Below are 18,866 nucleotides of genomic sequence, written 5' to 3' on the forward strand. Positions count from 1 at the left end.
AAGACAAATATGCAGACAGACAGACAGATGGTAAGAGACAGACACAGACACAGAGACCAAGACAAAAGCAACAAACAAACAAGCAAACACGCAGACAGATAGACAGGCAGACAGATAAACAGTCACAGAGAGATCAAGATGAAACCAAAAAACAAAGAAATATATAGTGACATACATTCAGACATACAGACAAAATTAATAAAAGAAAACGAACAGACAGGAACACACACAGAGATATACAAAGAAACAGATAAATTTTGAAAAGGAGAGATGGATGGACACTGTTCTTTGTCTATCTCTCCATTATGTTTTCATTATACATTGTTGGAATCGGACTGGTGACGCAGGTAGACAGAGGAAAGGTGAAGCGCATCGACGTTCGCTAATTGGGAGGTTGGACATTGCTAATCAACACTGAACTTTAACAGAAACCAAAGCAGACATTTCGTGGACGTTTGGACGAGGAACATGTCATCTCATTAGAACATTTCCTCTATCATGTCATGTTGTAGAAATGACGTGTGTTTCTCTTTGATTAAGAAAATAATTGTGGTAAACATCTCTCTCTCTCTCTCTCTCTCTCTCTCTCTCTCTCTTTCACAGTGGTAATAATTCTCCCCTCCCTATGTAATGGCATTGTCTGGGAGTTACGTGTTTTTCTCGTTAACTAAGAAAACAAAACGCATTAATACCACTCTTCTGCTGGTAACTCAATCTTTTCTTCCATCCTACACCACGTAATCAATCCATCAAACAATAAGAAGTTTTCCTCCATAAATGCCACGTTAACCCCTTTCTTCTGCTTTGCTATGGTGACTCAGTGGTTAAGTTAAGAACAAATACATTTATTCTCGTTTTATTTCCCTTTCACTTCTTCCCACTCAGTCGTTAAGAACAATTACAATTCTCGTGTAACTTCCCTTTCCCTTCTTCCCTTGTACAGCAAGTCTTACCTACGACTCATATTTTTATCCTTTTTCTTAATCCCCTACTTCGTTTTAGGGATCTTTTCAATTATAGTCTTTTGAATCATGGTGTATGTTACAATAGACAATATTCACTGACTATTCTATTACTTTTTTTTCTGTGGAAAGATAAGAATATAAGAAAACAGAGGAAGCTGCAAGAAGCCATGTCACTATTACCTATTTCCACTTATTATCCTCACCCATGTTGTCTTGTTAAGTTCCCAAATGACTCAACACCTGCAACCTGACTATCTCATTCCGTTCATCTACCACACTATTTGAACACCAATTCTATCCTATCTCATTCTAATCCGATCTTTTAAGCAAACCTTGAACCCAGTTTTTTCTGTGTCCACGCAAACATAATTACAGGACTCATTGCTAACAGAGGAACACTATTTTTTTATTTTTTATGCAAGAGAGAAAGCTGGCCAAGGACAACCAAAAAATATGAAAAAAAGGTCCACTTGATTGCCAGTTCCCTTAAAAATTAATAAAGTTAGCCAATAGTCTGGGACAACTATGACGGTAAAAGGCTTAATGCTTCCCTTCTTTACCCTCAGACGCGCCCTCCGTCACACTAGAGGGCGCCCCCGGAGAGGACATCGAGGAGGGCGTGGACAATGTAGTGCTGCGCTGCCTCGTGGATTCGAACCCTGGAGCTAATGTTGTGTGGCGGGTGAGTATGAGTGTCGTGTGTGTGTGTGTGTGTGTGTGTGTGTGTGTGTGTGTGTGTGTGTGTGTGTGTGTGTGTGTGTGTAATTCACCTCGGTCTTCTGCTGGTCACCCAGCCAGTCTTCCCCATTACGGAGCGAGCTCAGAGCTCATAGACCGATCTTCGGGTAGGACTGAGACCACACCACACTCCACACACCGGGAAAGCGAGGCCACAACCCCTCGAGTTACATCCCGTACCTATTCACTGCTAGGTAAACAGAGGCTACACATTAAGAGGCTTGCCCATTTGCCTCGCCGCGCCGGGATTCGAACCCGGCCCTCTCGATTGTGAGTCGAGCGTGCTAACCACTACACTACGCGTTGTGTGTGTGTGTGTGTGTGTGTGTGTGTGTGTGTGTGTGTGTGTGTGTGTGTGTATTAGAGGGCTCTCATTGTTGTTGGATTTCTTCTTCATTACTGTTGAATTCTTCTTTTCCTTGTTTGTCTTATTCCTGTACTTTTTCTTTCATCTTTCTCTTTTTCTTTTTTGTCCTTTTCCTCCTCCTTCTCCTCCTCCTCCTCCTCCTCCTCCTCCTCCTCCTCCTCCTCCTCCTCCTCCTCCTCTTCCTCTTCCTCTTCCTTTTCTCCTCCTCCTCCTCCTCCTCCTCCTCCTCCTCCTCCTCCTCCTCCTCCTCCTCCTCCTCCTCTTCCTCTTCCTCTTCCTCTTCCTTCCTCTTCCTCCTCCTCCTCCTCCTCCTCCTCCTCCTCCTCCTCCTCCTCCTCCTCCTCCTCCTCCTCCTCCTCCTCCTCTTCCTCTTCCTCCTTCTCTTCCTCTTCCTCTTCCTCTTCCTCCTCCTCCTCCTCCTCCTCCTCCTCCTCCTGCTCCTCCTCCTCCTTCTGTTTTTCCTTTTCCTTCTCCTCCTCCTCCTCCTTTTCTTCTTTTTCACCACTTGTTCTCTTTTTCCTCTTATCTTTCTACCACCTCCTCTTCCTCTTTTTCCACCACCACCATCACCACCACCACCTTTATCTCCACCTCGACCTCCACCTCCACCTCCTCCTCCTCCTCCTCCTCTTTCTCAGTGTGGATTGAACATATTACTTTCAGCGAGGCATTTCTGACTCAGCTAATTATTTTGAAACACATGACGTAGTGGTAATAAGCGCCTGCCTGCTTCACTTGAAATATACACCTTACATTCTTTTCCTGTTAAATTAGGAGCAAGGAAAAAAAGTAAAAAGAAAACAGCAACTTTAATTATACACAGCCCGTAAATTTGTTTGTGGTGTTTCTCCTCTGTAACATTTGTGTTTCCCTTACGAGAGTTTCCCTGGCATGGCTTTTCTTCCAGTGAGGTGCTTTCTCGCCTATTTCCTTCTACATCTTTCCCTTCCTCCCCTTCTTTTCTTATTCAATGGCTGTTTTTAATGTGTTTTCCTGATCTGTGCGTTATTATTCTGGTTTTCTTTGAGGTGTTCTGCGCCAAATGTTTCCTTTTCCACGTATGATCTCCCTGTTTCCATTTTCTGCATCTCTGGCTTGAACGTGATTGGTGTGCAGAGAAATATGTTGTCAATTTCACAGTCAAGCACATCTTCTTCCTGCTTCTTGTTAAGTGGGGTGAGTTTGGTATGATGTGAGGGTCTTTGCGTGTTTATGTTTCTGTTTGTGTATGTGTAGAAAGAGCGAGACTTACACCCTGTTCTCTCTTCTTTGTACAATCTAGGTTAATGGACAGACTGACGTGTTCAGCTTCCAACGAGAAGTTCGCTTCAATCCTGTGAGCAGAAAGCACTCGGGCACCTACACCTGCGAGGCAAGGAACGCCGTAGGAGGCTCCGATCCCATCTCCGTCAAGATTGATGTCAAATGTGAGTGTCCAGAAATACTCTTAGTTCTAGGATCATATTCTCAAACACTGCTGCATCGCACTTTCACTTTCAAAAGACTAAGTTGAAATCACACGTGTTTTAAGGATGTTTTCTTATGGCTCTAGAGACAGATTAACAAGATTTCTGCATTTTGTACAAGAGAAACATTCTTGAAAATCTGGCCAATCATCTCAGTGATGTTTAAAAATATTCGTTATGAGAAAGTAGAACGTTTGTAAATACTGGTTCAAAATAAAAATAAAAAATGGTTGAGTAAGCGTAAAGACGTAAGATTAGTTCAAAACTATCAGGATGGCTCAAGAATGTATCAAAATAATACGATGAGTTAAGAGAAATATATAATCAGCATTAGTGAAAAAGTTTATGAAAGGATTAAAGAATTTAGGTTCAAAAGGATATCAAAAAGGTTAAGAATGTGTCAAAATTATATGATGGGTTCATAAAAGTGTAAAATCAAGCAAATGAAAGAAAAAAAGAGCGTGATACAATATTATTTGTTGTGCATTGAAATGTAATGTAAATACTTTCTTTTGCTCACAAAGAAGAAAACGGTAAGCTTGAAACATCTTTGCCAGCTTCCAAATTATTTTCAAAGAATTCTACTTGAAATTACACGGGTGATTTTATGGCTGTAGTGACATATTAACAAGATTTCTACGTTACATTTATAAGAAAAACATTCTACTCTTGAAAACATAGCTTATCACTTCAGTAGCCTTTGAAAACAGTCATGGTGAGAGAGCTAAACGTTTCTGAATACCAGCCTTACATGTTGGCACGGTGAAACCAGATAAGTAGTGGCGCTGTTATGGGGTAGAGAAAATGAATAAGTAAACCGCCACGGGATGCCTGAGATGATTAATTAAGGAAAGCGTTAATTAGACTGAGATACGCGTGAGATACATAATTGGTAGTACTTCACGTGGCAGGACGAGGCGGAGGGGTCAGGGATGCGCCAGCGGTAGCGGCCCCAGAGGTGGTAAATTATGGTCGCGCTGATGGGATGATGAAGAGGAATTACCGTGTTTTGAACGTTGTATTAACAGCTTTGCATTTTTACATTAGATTGCACTGCTACTAATTGATGCGTGATACATGTAATTGCTTTTTCAACACGTATCATAATGGTGTAGGGTTGATTATTTGGGTGAATCATTATACCTCGGAGCAACTAATTCATGCAACCACCACCGTCACCACTGCCACCACCATCACTCACCTCCCATACCTCTCCCGTCACCAGACCGGCCCCGCGTCCTCCAGGTGGGTCCCGCTCCCCTGGTCACCGCCACCCTTCACAACCACACGCTGCTGGAGTGCATTGCCGAGGCCAACCCTCCGCCACAGTACACGTGGATTCAGGTGAGTGTCTCCAGCTCTGTCCAGTTTCCTGGTGCAAAAGTTGACTGCTACTTTTTTTATGTTCGCATGCCGTGTTCGACAGAGAGAGAGAGAGAGAGAGAGAGAGAGAGAGAGAGAGAGAGAGAGAGAGAGAGAGAGAGAGAGAGAGAGAGAGACAGACAGACAGACAGACAGACAGACAGACAGACAGACAGACAGACAGACAGACAGACAGACAGACAGACAGGGAAGTGGAGGCTTGCCAGACTCAATACAAAGATGAAATATAACATTTACATCATGGTTTATAAGGAAGTTGTACCTCATAGTTACCGGCACAAAGCTATAGGCACGAGCGCCTCTTTGAACAGAGATACGTGAGACATTGCCATAAAGAGAGCATAGAGGTTATAGATGGCCTGTCAAACTGAGTTATCTGACATTCAATTTGGTAAAAAATAAATTGTTTTACTTTTTTATTTTGCTTTTTTAACCGTTTAACCTTCAGTGACCGTGACACCTGCTATTCATTCGAGTTATGATTTCAATGGGCAAAGATATAACTACAATCACTAAATTCCATCTCTATTTGGAATCTCTTTGGAAAATGGCACTCAATTTGGTCTTTTATTTCCTCTCAGTTACCTATCTTGCAATTGGTCAGGAGCGCTCTTAAATAGAAAACGAAAAAGTTTGAATAAATCGATCACTCCACCTGCTGTAAGCGTTGCCTCTAAATTGTATATTCTGAACATTAAACCACAACGCTTAACTTTTTTCGCGGGAGAAATAAACGAGTCAGCATAAATAGAAGTAACATTACATACATGACATGCTAAAGGAAGATGAAGCGACTGGTTATTTACTTGCCGACTCCATATTGATTGTTATTCTGAACTCAACGTGAAAATTCAAGTAAGTGTTTGTCTTTGCTACGGAGCGCTTGTGATGTGTCTTTAGTTGATTGTCTTCATTGATTCATCCTTGTTTCTTTGTGTGTGTGTGTGTGTGTGTGTGTGTGTGTGTGTGTGTGTGTGTGTGTGTGTGTGTGTGTGTGTGTGTGTGTGTGTGTGTGTGTGTGAATTAACGGCTTTCCTTGTTTTGCTGATATTTTTTCATTTAGTTTAATACACACTTTATGTATTTTTTGTAACGTTTCGCTTTTACTACGAAAATAACTGTCTTTTAGATGTAGCTGTAAATCAAACCCACATATTTTGCATATACCTTTATCCCACTTTATTCACTGTTGTATATTTTTTTCGTGTATTTGAGAAGTTTCCCTATTATATTCTCCTTCCTCCTCATACTCCTCTTCTCCCTCCTCATTTCGGTCCTTTCCTTAGAACATTAGAAAACAAGACAAGCTGCAGGAAACAGGTGTCAGTCCCTGTATGAAACATTTCTACATATTTCCACTTATGATCTCCATCCATAAATTTGCCTAATCTTCGTTTAAAAAGTTCGTAAGTGACTCAACACAAGCAACCTGATTATTGAGTCTATTCCAATCATCAAACACAATACGAGAACCATTGTCTTCTATCCTCACCCAACAGATGATACCGGACACACAGAAGACAGAAGTGCGAGGCCATAACGCCACACTGTTGCTGGAGGATGTCACGTACGAGCACCAGGGCGAGTACGTGTGCGTGGCCTCGTCTGTTATCCGCGAGCAGACACTGGAAGACCGCAGCGAGCCCATTATTGTGGAGGTCGTTGGTGAGTGACCCGTAAAACTACTCTCTTTTAGTGTTATGGAGGGGGAGGTAGTGTACAAGTAGTGAGAGTAATTCAGGATTCTCGAAAGCATAGTGAGAACGTAAGGGAGGCTGCAAAAATGTAAGGAGGCATACACTTGGCAGTTTTTGAGTTAACCTCTTCAGTACTGGGACGCATTTTTACTACGAGTATGGGTATGATTAGACGTCTTTATTTACATTAGGAAGTTTTTATGGAGGTCAAAAGATTAATGCATATAAGTTTCTGAAGCTGTATAAAATCGCTAAATCCTAAACAGAATAAATACGAAAACACGTCATGGTACTGAAGGGGATGAATATTCGCAGAGTTTCCTCCCCACGTGATAAAGCAGATTTCCTACCTATAATCGTATTTCTAACAAAACTGGCATCTATCATCCTTTTTTTCAGGGCAGCTTTCATTGGTTAGAACTATCTTTGACGTGTATCTTAGAGAGCGAGAGAGAGAGAGAGAGAGAGAGAGAGAGAGAGAGAGAGATGGGGATTTAAGAGTAGATGGTGGTGATAGGAAGAGGAATGAGAAATGTAGAAACAAGTTTATATGGGGAAGTTGACATGGAGTGAGGTTGAAAAAAGTGTGGCTTCATATATGGATCACGACTTCTGGCCAATGTTATTTACCTATTAAAATCTCTTGAATCGACATGACACTTTACCTAAAAATGAGGGTAGGGAGGCTGCTCCGTCAAGTAAATAGCCGTCTGTATATACCGATCGATGCCCACTACCATATCTATCCATAAACATTAGCGTTAGCAATGGAAATAGTAATAGTAGTTGTAGTAGCAGTAGTACTATGCAGTAATATCAGTAGCAGTAGTAGTAATGTCGTTCCCAGTTTTCCATAACGTCCATTATTATTATTATTTTTTTTTATGTTATGGCCTATAGCGTCTGTAGGCATGCTTGAAGAGTATATGTGGGAAGCTCTGTTAAGCTTCTGCCCATTAGTGGCGCAGGCAATTTGATTTATAATGGTACCCATATTAGGGCCCATATCACCACCCAAGCGCACCTTTGGTGTAACCACCTAGAACATGGTGGCATGTAGGTAACTTTAAACCACTCGACAAATGGCAAAGAATTTAAGACTGCACGTGATGGGATTCGAATCCATCGTGAACGTCTGCTCGATCCCACGCTCACCACCTTATCCAGTACGCCAACGTAATTCCCTGATTTCGTTTTCTGTAATTGGGTTACGGCAAGGGTTTGCTATTCTGTAACAAAATGCCCAAGGCCATTTTCTTTCAAGAGAGTGAACTGACTGCAGTGGCTCGTATTATGGTGATGTCTGAACTCTTTCTCATCAGACAGGATACTCAAATGTTTTCCTTTCAAGCCTAACATTTCTTTTAACAGTGATCTTGGCTACGACTTTTCTTATCATCGTTATTTATACTCAAGGAGGAACGGTGCCTTTTCATCGAGAGAGAGAGAGAGAGAGAGAGAGAGAGAGAGAGAGAGAAAAGGGGGGGAGAAATTAATTAATATTCAGTTGTAGGTACAATTATTTTTAACCGCTTGCTAAGTACCGATAAAAATACAAATATACATTTCACTATTATTTGGGGATGAAAGTTGGACGCGAGGACAAAAAATTAACCAAATATGCGTCCCTCCCTCCTTCCCTCCTTCCCCCATAACCTTTCTCCCCTCCGGCACTTCTTCCCCTGCTCCCCATAGCCCTTCCTTTCTGTCTCTCCCTCCCCCCACGGCGTACCAAGCCTCAGTTCGGGAAGGTCATCTGTGTCCCACAATATTTCTGTGGTATTAATGTGGCTGCTCAGAAATACGACCAGAAATGGAGGTAAAATGTGTCCAGACCTGCTCTCCCTCCATTCCGCCCCTCTCGTGCCTGCTCCATCACTCATTCTCTCTCTCTCTTTCTCTCTCTCTCTCTCTCTCTCTCTCTCTCTCTCTCTCTCTCTCTCTCTCTCTCTCTCTCATACGTTAACTCATACAATTTCATCTCCTCCATCCATGAACCTCCTTTTCCTGTCTTTCTCCTCCTACCATCCTTCCTTCCTCCTTTTCTCCATTCCTTCCTTCTTCCCCGCCAGTTTTGCCTCCTTCACTCCCTCTCTCACTTCCTCACTCCTCACTCACTCACTGATGTGCTTTCCCCGCCGCTTTTGGACGTGCAAATCATCGTTCATCTTCTTAACATCTCTCACCAGATGTTCTCCAGATACATAATATTTCACTCTATGCAAGGACTGAGTGACTATGCGCCCTAGGAACGGAAAAGTGCCTAGTGTTGTCACCTCCCAGGGCCTCAAGTTTTCAATCCTATCCCTCCTGTCTGGATTTAGCATGTTTCTGTCTGTCCGTGTGTTTGTGGTTAACCTTGGCGCAGCGTGAAGCACAGAAAGCCCGGTATATTTTGTTGGCGTTGAGAGAAACTGCGGTGCGTGGAGTGAGTGAAGATGATGGAGTGATGGAAGCAAGTGAGTGAGAAGAGAGAGAGAGAGAGAGAGAGAGAGAGAGAGAGAGAGAGAGAGAGAGAGAGAGAGAGAGAGAGAGAGAGAGAGAGAGAGAGAGAGAGAGAGAGAGAGAGAGAGAGAGAGAGAGAGAGAGAGAGAGAGAGAGAGAGAGAGAATGTCGAGAAAATGTTTACTTTGGTGCTTTCTCTCTTTTTGTCTTGGCTTTCTCCTTCACCTCCTCGTACTCTTCCTCCTCCTCCTCTCCCTCCTCTTTTTCTTCTTCTGTAGGCGATGAACTTTTTATTTGAGAGCCAGACAGTAAGACGAGCCATATAGAAAGTAATTCACAGAGAGGATGACAGTTTTAGAAGATGGCGAAGAAGGTAACAGTGTCAAAATTTATCATGAGTAGAGACTATGACACCCACAAGACTCAGAAACTGTAGTGTGTTATACAGATGCACGTGTTCAGAAAAAAAAAATTATCGTCTCGGTACAACTGTTTCTTCACTTCCTAATGTAGAAATTTTGTTAATATGTCACTTATCATAGAACATCCTTAAAGACCTGTAGAACTTCAATTAGAGCCTTTCTAATGTGGTGGAGGTTCGGCGCAGGTGTTTTATAGTATTGGTCTGAAAGTCCTGGTAGAAGTTTTCATTTATGTGTTGTAATTCCTAGAAAAGATTGAGGCGTAGATGAGGAGAGGAAGAGTACTGATATATTTTCCTCTTTTTCTCATTTAGTCTTAATTTCGAAGCCACAATGTAGCATCTTCTTAACTTTTACTCGACGTCGGCAAAAAGATAAAAACTTTCAGGTAAAAGAAGCGTAGAGAGAAAGAGAGAGGAGTGTCATTCTTTCCTAGAAGTCATCCTTATTAAGCCTTCTTTCACCGCCGTTTCCGTATCCCTTATTTGTCAACATGGCACCGCGAAGATATGGAATGTAGATATGTCTTGTCATCTTATTGCTCGCAGCTAACGTAGAATGGCCAGTGAAGAGGAGGAGAGGGTCATTCATTGCACAGTAAAGAAATATAAGGAACTTCATGCAAGGGAATCCTACAAGCCATAGATAGCACTACGGTACCCACCACTGCACCATGCATTGACACTACCCAATACACAGTGTGGTGGAGAAGGTCATACTAGTATATTCCAGTTGTCTGGTTGTCAGATATTAATGCACCGTCATTATTACAGTTGCTTGGAAAGGCTTGTTGCTTTTGTGCAGTCTGATGGATTGAAACCTGTCGAGGCCATTCATGTGTTTGTGCTTATATAGCGCTGGGATTCCAGTCACTCCACTTTTTCCACGATCAGTGTAAAAATATTTAATTTACAATAAGTATTATTACATTACAAAAACTGTCATTCATTAACGTTTAGTCGTGTACTTCGGCATCATGCCTTAACATCTAAATATCAGCATGTGTAACACTAACACTGTGCCTGTCTTTCCGCACTACAAAGTTAAATTCGTTCATCTCTTCCGCTCGACGACGTCCGTTCAACCTAATGCAGATACGAAGCCGGGGTTCCATTACAGTCACTCGAATGGAAACGGTGGCAACGTCATTGTTGGACGGTGTACGGAAACTGAATCCATAAAAACAGACTAGTGTAACCTGGGCCTAAGGAAGAGTAAGAGAGTAAGAGTGAGTCAGACAGGAGGCACGAACAATGAATCAGGAGTAAGAGTGCAATAAACGGGTTAACTGAGGATAGGAACGGGGGGGAGAGGGAGAGAGGAGGAAGAGCAGAAGTCTGAGTTATCTCTCCCATCGCCTCTGGATTGACAACCTCCACCGGGTCGTCTTACTGCTATTGTTCCTCCCCTCTGACCGTCTTTCCCTCCCTCCCTCCCTCCGCGACCCCTCCAGCTCCTCCCCCTCTAATATTCCTCCTTTCCCCCATAGAGCGGTGTGCCCCTCCCTCCTGTTGTATTTCCACCTTTGCCGTCACTCTTTTCCTGCTTCCACTTACGATTCCACTTTTCCTGTCACTTTCCCTCTCTCTTTCTCCTCCACGTCTAGTGCATGATCATTCTTCATCTTTATCCTCATTGTTCTTTCTTCCTTATCTTCGCTATTTCATCTACTTCATGTTTTCTCACCTCTGTCTCCCCAACCTTATCTGCCTTATCTCACTTCTCCCCTTCACTTCCTTTTGTCTTATCTCTCTCTCTCTCTCTCTCTCTCTCTCTCTCTCTCTCTCTCTCTCTCTCTCTCTCTCTCTCTCTCTCTCTCTCTCTCTCTCTCTCTCTCTCTCTCTCATGTACTGTGTGTCGTTTCCTCTCTTTTCACCCTCTTTCATATTATTCCTTTTTTTATTCATGTATTATTCAGTTGTAGTAGTTCCCTGATGCTCATGCTTTCATATTTCTTATTCTTTCTTCCTCCTCCTCATCATCTTGTTGTTGTTGTTATTATTGTTGTTGTTATTGTTATTGTTATTGTTATTTTTTCTCCTACTTCTATTGTTTTTTCCTTTTCTTTCTTCTTCTTTTTCTTCTTCTTCTTTTTCTTCTTCCTTTTCTATGTATTTAGATGCTCTGGTTATCACAAACAGCCTCCGAAAAACCAACAAGTCACTTTCTCTATGTTCTTCCTTTGTCCTCCTCTTCCCTCTCTTTCTCCCCCTCCCCATCCTCCTTCCTTCCTTCCTCCCGTCCTGCTCCTCCTCCCACATCCACATTCTTAAGCCAAGTCAGTCAATGAATCAATAGCCAGTCTTTGTATGTACGCCTTTTTCGGGCCGGGCGCTGAAACACGAGTCTTCATTGGCCAGACACTCTAGACTCGCCGCCGCCATTCGGAGTTCGTGTTCTCTGCTCCTCTTTTCAAATTCATTCTTGCCTGCGGCTTTCTCTATCTTTCCTTTGTTTCGTTATTTTCATGTCTGTTTGTATTTCCCTTTTGTTAATTTCTATTGTTTTGTTTTTTTGTGTTGTATCGTCCAGAATATTGGTTCTTCTTTTGTGTTCCTGTCTTTTTTTTTTTTTTTCTTTTTTCTTTAGTGAAATTCTGCGTCTTTCATTTCTAATCGTGCGGCGGCTGCAGAATGTAGATAGTGGTGTTTTTCAGTGAGCATTTGCAAGTGGCGTTTCCATAATTCTTATTTTTCTTTCCCCGCTCTGCCCTGTGCCTGGCGCCGACCATGTAGTGTTTTCATAGGATACAACGCAGCGGCTTCTCAAGGGACACCGCGAGGGGGCATATTGTACATTTGTTTCTTTGATTCCTTGCTCGTGCGCCGTGGGGAGCCAGGAATGTTGGGACCATTTACATATCAGAAATCATTTCATGGGCGAGTCTTTCCTCTGGAGTGTACACAGAGCTTATCCACGTGGCGCTGCGGAACACTGTCGACAAGGGCAGCTCCCCCATCCTCTCCCTCATGCCTGACGCACTGAACGGCCGCCTGGCCTGCTACACGTATACCGAGTCTGCTGACTTCTTAGTGTTTCTTCAGATAGACAGGCAGACCAAGAGACAGGTGGACAGGCAAAAAGACAGACTAAGAGAGAGACAGACAGACAGGTAAAAGATAGACCTTAAAAATTGAGGTGATACTGATAGAGATGAGACATGGCTACGTGAAATGGGCTTCATTCAGGGCGCCACAATTACCATTATTGTCATTATTATTATTGTTATTGTTATTATTATCATTATTATTATTATTATTATTGTTATTATTATTTTTATTATTATTATTATTGTTGTTGTTCTTGTTATTGTTATTGTTGTTGCTGTTGTCAGTGCTGCTGTCATTATAATTAACAGGAGCAGTATTAATGTGTTCGCATATTCATTTATTTTGTTGTTGTGTTTTTCATTTCATGGTTATTTTTGCTTGAATGTGCTGTATATGTAATGTTCTCTCAGAATATTGCTTGTTTTTCCCTTGACGTCGATTTTAATGTGGGGGAAGACCAGTGTTTAGAAGAATTATTACATATATCTGTAGTGGTGGTAGCAGCAACAGCGGCAACAGCAGCAACAGCAGTAGTAGTAATAGCAGCAGTAGCAGCAGCAGCAGCAATAGTTGTAGTAATAGTAGTAGTAGTAATAGTAGTAATAGTAGTAATAGTAATAGTAATAGTAGTAGTAGTAGTAGTAATTGTTGTTGTTGTTGTTGTTGTTGTTGTTGTTATTATTATTATTGCTGCTGCTGCTGTTGTTGCTATTGTTGCTGATGTTGCTGTAGCAGCAATAGTAGTAGTAGTAGTAGTAGTAGTAGTAGTAGTAGTAGTAGTAGTAGTAGTTGCAGCAGCAGCAGCAGCAGCAGCAGCAGCAACAGTAGCAATAGTGGTAGTAATACTAGTTGTTATTGCTGGTGGTCGCATTTGTTGTGAAAGAGGTAGTGGTGGTAGTTGCAATAACGTTTGCTGCAACAGAAATGGTCATAATAGAGTAAGCTTAAGGAGAGCTAAGAGGAAGATAAATTTTACCATTAGAAACACCAACATAATCTCGGAAGTGGAGTGGTATGTCCAATTAACGTCACCATCATAGGGCGTAGAGCAGTCTCCACATCACTCAGCATAACGCAGACGATCAGGATGGCAATTAGCTAAATGAAGGCAACTAGTTTGCAATAAGGAAGAATATCAAACGTGACAAGATTAATGAACCGGTACACTCGTCACAGAGGAAGGTGCAAGGAACAGAAGGAACTGTAGGAGACTCCTATTATGTGCCAACCTTTCACTCTTGGCAGTCACAGAATGATTTGTGGATACATTTACGATTACAGGAATATTAACATGCTACGTTTACTTACATCGTGTTTGTCTCACTTATTCCCTTCACTTTTTTTCTTCATAAAATCTCTCTCAAATTTTTTTTTTTCTGTAGTCTGCGTCACTATCGTTCCTCTCTTCGTATGATTTTATCTTGTAGTCAAATATCTTTGAGTCGTAGTTCAATCTCAACTCCGCCAATAATTTCAGTTCGGAAAATTTAATAACTGACAGATTTTTAGCAGATTAGAAGACTTGGGAATGAAAGGAATTAAAAATGAGAGGAATTAAGAATGAGAGGAATTAAGAACGAGAGAATTTAAGAATGAGAGGAAACAATAAAAATCAGGATATTTAAGATAAAAACACGAAATAATGAAAGTATTTAATAACAAAATTGAGAAAATGTTTAACCCCTTCAGTACCATGACAAGTTTCCATATTCATTCTTATTATTATTTGGTCATTCTATATAACTTCAGAATTCCATCTAGGGATTAAAATAGTGACCATTAATCTTCTGACCTCCATAAATCCTCCCTAATGTAAATAAAATCGTCTAATTACACCCAAAACTTAAGGTAAAAATGTATCCCAGTACTGAAGGGGTTAAGAATTGAAGTATTCAAGAGCGAAACAAAACAGTATAGAATAAGTGGAATTAAAGAAAAAAGACAAAGAATGAGAGAAAACGCTAAAAAAGGAGACAAAGCACTAATTTATGTAGTGACCATAACAGGTTACTCTACATTCGACTATCAAGCAAGGCAGTACGTAAGAATGCCTCTGTTGTGAAAGGTTACCGTCAATAATCATCAACTAGGTGGCCCCCTTCTTCCCTTAACGAAGTGCAGCGTCTCATAAAGCACTTAGTTTTGTGTTGCCAGTAATGGAAAAGATGGCAGATAAGCACAGGGGGATAAATCTATATGATTATATGCAAAGTAAGATCTGTTTGGCTTGGCAGCGTTCTGAAATTAAACAGAAAACTCTTACTTTTTACGACTATTTTTCATAAAATTTATCCTCATCGAAAGTGTTAAGGATATTTGGAGAGAGAGAGAGAGAGAGAGAGAGAGAGAGAGAGAGAGAGAGAGAGAGTCTGTCTGTCTGAAGTGTTTTGTAGTAGTATAGTAGTAGTAGTAGTAGTAGTAGTAGTAGTAGTAGTAGTAGTAGTAGTAGTAGTTGTTGTTGTTGTTGTTGTTGTTGTTGTTATAAGATGAATAGGCAAATATGAAAGTGGAAAAATCATACGGATGCATAAAAGATAATAACGAGTGAAAGAAAAAAATAATAAATGATGAAAAGAAAAAATGCATGCGAGGACACGTCGGAACAGGTGAGGTAAATCTGTTGACTTTCGTTTTCTCTCTTTTTTTTTTTTTTAGTTTACAGAATGAAGCTAGAATTTGCAAAACTTAGACGTTGGGGCAAAAATGTTAGCGGGATCCTCTCTGTTCTGTTATTTATTTTGCATTCTCTTGAGCCTTGCTGTTACGTTTTTTTTTTTTTTCCCACAGCTGTAATCATATATTCACATATGTAAAGTGTTAATGGTGATTTGTGGATTGTTGAGGATTGGGGTGCCATCTAACGGATTATGTTCACACTCTCAAAAAAGAAAATATAGTTACAGTCCCCGCGATACAAGCTGACACCAAGAACAGACTCATTGATAACAGGCTGCTCGTGTTGTCGTGTTCTCGTGTTGCGTGTGTTTACAGCTGTATCTGCAGGAATCAAGTGAGTGGCATTCGTAAATGAAGCAATAGGATTTGAGCTGCCATAGTAACGCATCATGAAACAGAGGCGAAACCTTAGTCCAACACTATTGCAAACCCTGCCGAGACTATTAGCTTATTCAGTCTCACTCGTCGGAAGCCATTGTAACGATATTTTATAGAGTGTGTATTTTTTGTAAGGAAAGACTGGATTACATATTGTGTAATTAATATAGTGTTGATATAGTGTGTGTGTGTGTGTGTGTGTGTGTGTGTGTGTGTGTGTGTGTGTGTGTGTGTGTGTGTGTGTGTGTGTGTTTTATATAAAAGCACTGACCGAAGACGAAAAATAGGCAAAAAAAAAAAAACAGGTACCAATTTGACAAAAAAAAAAAAAAACATTTCGAAAAGGTCACCCAAAGTAGGAGGATAAGTGTCTTTAAACCTCCCTCTTAAAACCATTCACGTCAGAAGAGAATAAAGAAACACGATGTACGAGTAGCAAGGAAGTCACAGAGCTTACCAGACTACCACGATTGTGTTTATGTTGGAAAATAATCATCTCTAGTCCTTTATTAATACTGATCCTCAATACCACAGAGCGTGGGATCGGGCAGACGTCCATGCGTAGGTTCGAATCCCACCACGTACCGGCTTGAAACTTTGTCATTTGTCGAGTGGTTTAAAGTTACCTACGTATCACCATGATACCCAGGCTCTAGGTGGAGGTGTAATTGCCTTACACCAAAGATGCGTTTGGGTGGTGATATGGGCCCTAATATAAATAAAATTGCCTGCGCCACTAATGGGTGGAAGCTGGACGGCGCTTCCTCTTCAAATATGCCTACAGGCGCTATAGGCCACATATATGACATAAAAAAAATCTATACACATACCTTGCTGTCTTCACCTCAGCGACTGTCTTACCCACATCCACCCTCACAGAACCAACCACGAGCATTCCCCAAGCATCAAACCACACTCATTCCTTCTCTATAGGTGTATGGAAAAGTCACAGGTGATGAGGAATAGGAGAGAGCTGGTCAGATCACGGAAAGGGAGTGAGAGGGATTAGAGAGGGAAATCACAGGTGTTTCAGAGAGCTGGAGAGGGGAGGGGCACTGAAGGGTGGTGAGGGATTGTGAGGGGTGGTGGGGAAGCGCCGCGTTACTGCTCATCATTCATTGACGAGGAGGCGACGGACAATGCCATGAGCCCTAAATGGATGGACGATGAGTTGAGGTGGCGATAACCCTCTGAATTGCCAGGGGGAGAGAGAGAGAGAGAGAGAGAGAGAGAGAGAGAGAGAGAGAGAGAGAGAGAGAGAGAATAGCTGTGCACCATTACGTACAGTTCCTCCCTCATGCCCTAAGGGAGATTAAGGAAACAGGAGAAAGAAGAGTTAAAGGAGAGGAGGTGCAGAGAGAGAGAGAGAGAGAGAGAGAGAGAGAGAGAGACTAAATTCGTGAAACGTCATAAGACAAGTAAAAAGTGGATCAGAGAGAGAGAAGAAGAGAAAGGGAAAAAAATATTTATTATGAACCCAGTGTAATATGATTAACTTTACCACGGAGGGCACTTTTTTTAAGGGGGGAGGGCAACTTAGGCAAAACCTCATTAGTATTCTTTGTCTTACTGTCAAAAAATACTGCTGCGGTAATTAGGCACACATATTTGCTCCATTCTTTTTTTACGGCACATACGAGCAGATTTTGCAATGAGTAATGGCTGCATTATTATACGGCACGCAATTTCAAGGATATACTGTCGATTTGCTGCAGCAGTGACGTGTGGTGCAAATGTTGCTAAAAGGTAGCGTTATGCTTCCTCTCTCTCTCTCTCTCTCTCTCTCTCTCTCTCTCTCTCTCTCTCTCTCTCTCTCTCTCTCTCTCTCTCAGTGGCGATAGGAAAGAGAGAGAAACGCAGTTAAATGTTACATTTTCCCCAATACTCCTCCTCCTCTGAATGAATGAATGAATGAATATAAAGATTCTACAGCAAGAGATAAAAAAATATCCTTTAAGAAAGAGAGAGAGAGAGAGAGAGACCTAGCACCAATGAAGGATTCAGATCCCAATGGATACGCGGCAAGGGGAGAACTGAAGAGGGTAAGAAGAGAAGGAAGAGGGACAGAGGGGAGCAGGGCGTGTGATGGCAAGCCTTGGCGAGGGGAGGCGAGGCACACATCCTTCAAAGGCAACAAGGGGAGACGGACAGACATTCCCTAGCGTTGACGTTATTAAGGTTCTGTGAAGAGTGAGGGTTTACTCGCCATGCTTAATAATGCTAAAAATTATTCTAATGATCATCCTTAATTCAATTCATTACGTTTCTTTGTCTTTTTTCTTGTACTACATCTGTTCTTTGTGTATTTCCACTCTCTCTCTCTCTCTCTCTCTCTCTCTCTCTCTCTCTCTCTCTCTCTCTCTCTCTCTCTCGCCTTCTTTTTCTTTCTTTCTGTCTCTGCTCTTGTCTGGCTTTCTTTTGAGATTTAGTCCTTTTCTTGAAAGGTTCCATTATTCGTTCGAAATGTTGCTGTTGAAAAGTCAGTCTCTCTCTCTCTCTCTCTCTCTCTCTCTCTCTCTCTCTCTCTCTCTCTCTCTCTCTCTCTCTCTCTCTCTCTCTCTCTCTCTCTCTCTCTCTCTCTCTCTCTCTCTCTCTCTCTCTCTCTCTCTCTCTCTCTGTGTGTGCCCGCCACGCTTAGAATATAATTGCATTTATTTGCCTTTGTTTTGACTATTGCTTTTAGGACACTGCTTAATGTGATGGCTCTTCTCTCTCTCTCTCTCTCTCTCTCTCTCTCTCTCTCTCTCTCTCTCTCTCTCTCTCTCTCTCTCTCTCTCTCTCTCTCTCTCTCTCTCTCTCTCTCTCTCTCTCTCTCTCTCTCTCTCTCTCTCTCTCTCTCTCTCTCTCTCTCAGCATGCATTCTTTCTGTTTGTACTGCTATAATTTTCTCTGCCATCATCACTCTTGAAAATTAGGACGAGGGTTCCTATAGTAAGGCTTTATTCACAGAGCTTATGAGAGAGAGAGAGAGAGAGAGAGAGAGAGAGAGAGAGAGAGAGAGAGAGAGAGAGAGAACTCTTAGGAAACTGCATAAAATCCGGTACATCACGCCCGACATCCTGCTCTGATTGAGGGTGAATATTGGGCGCCCGATTGTTTCCAGGCAGCGCCTCTTGTGTTACCATCCAAAGTGAGGGAGAGAGGGAGGAAAAGAAGCAGAGAGGAGGAAAGATTGCGGGCGTGGTGATGTGTTACAAACGGGAGTGACTGATGGGATGACGTGCATGGGTGGGTGGGCGGCCGTTGGTTGGGCGTGTGGGCGGGCTCTTGGCTGGGCAG

At 41.9% G+C, this 18,866-nt stretch overlaps 1 protein-coding gene across 8 annotated transcripts in view; it reads left to right on the plus strand.

Moving 5' to 3' along the window:
• LOC123508224 (irregular chiasm C-roughest protein-like) overlaps positions 1 to 18,866 on the plus strand; it is a 513,394-nt gene that overhangs the window by 474,677 nt on the left and 19,851 nt on the right. For all 8 annotated transcript variants that reach the window (XM_045261769.1, XM_045261770.1, XM_045261773.1 and 5 more), the window contains exons 6-9: positions 1,532 to 1,647; positions 3,353 to 3,497; positions 4,762 to 4,880; positions 6,419 to 6,584. In XM_045261769.1, the coding sequence (XP_045117704.1) occupies positions 1,532 to 1,647; positions 3,353 to 3,497; positions 4,762 to 4,880; positions 6,419 to 6,584 (546 nt within the window). The remainder of the gene's footprint in view (positions 1 to 1,531; positions 1,648 to 3,352; positions 3,498 to 4,761; positions 4,881 to 6,418; positions 6,585 to 18,866) is intronic.

The sequence above is a fragment of the Portunus trituberculatus genome, chromosome 24 (assembly GCF_017591435.1).
Source record: "Portunus trituberculatus isolate SZX2019 chromosome 24, ASM1759143v1, whole genome shotgun sequence".
NCBI classification, from domain to species: domain Eukaryota; kingdom Metazoa; phylum Arthropoda; class Malacostraca; order Decapoda; family Portunidae; genus Portunus; species Portunus trituberculatus.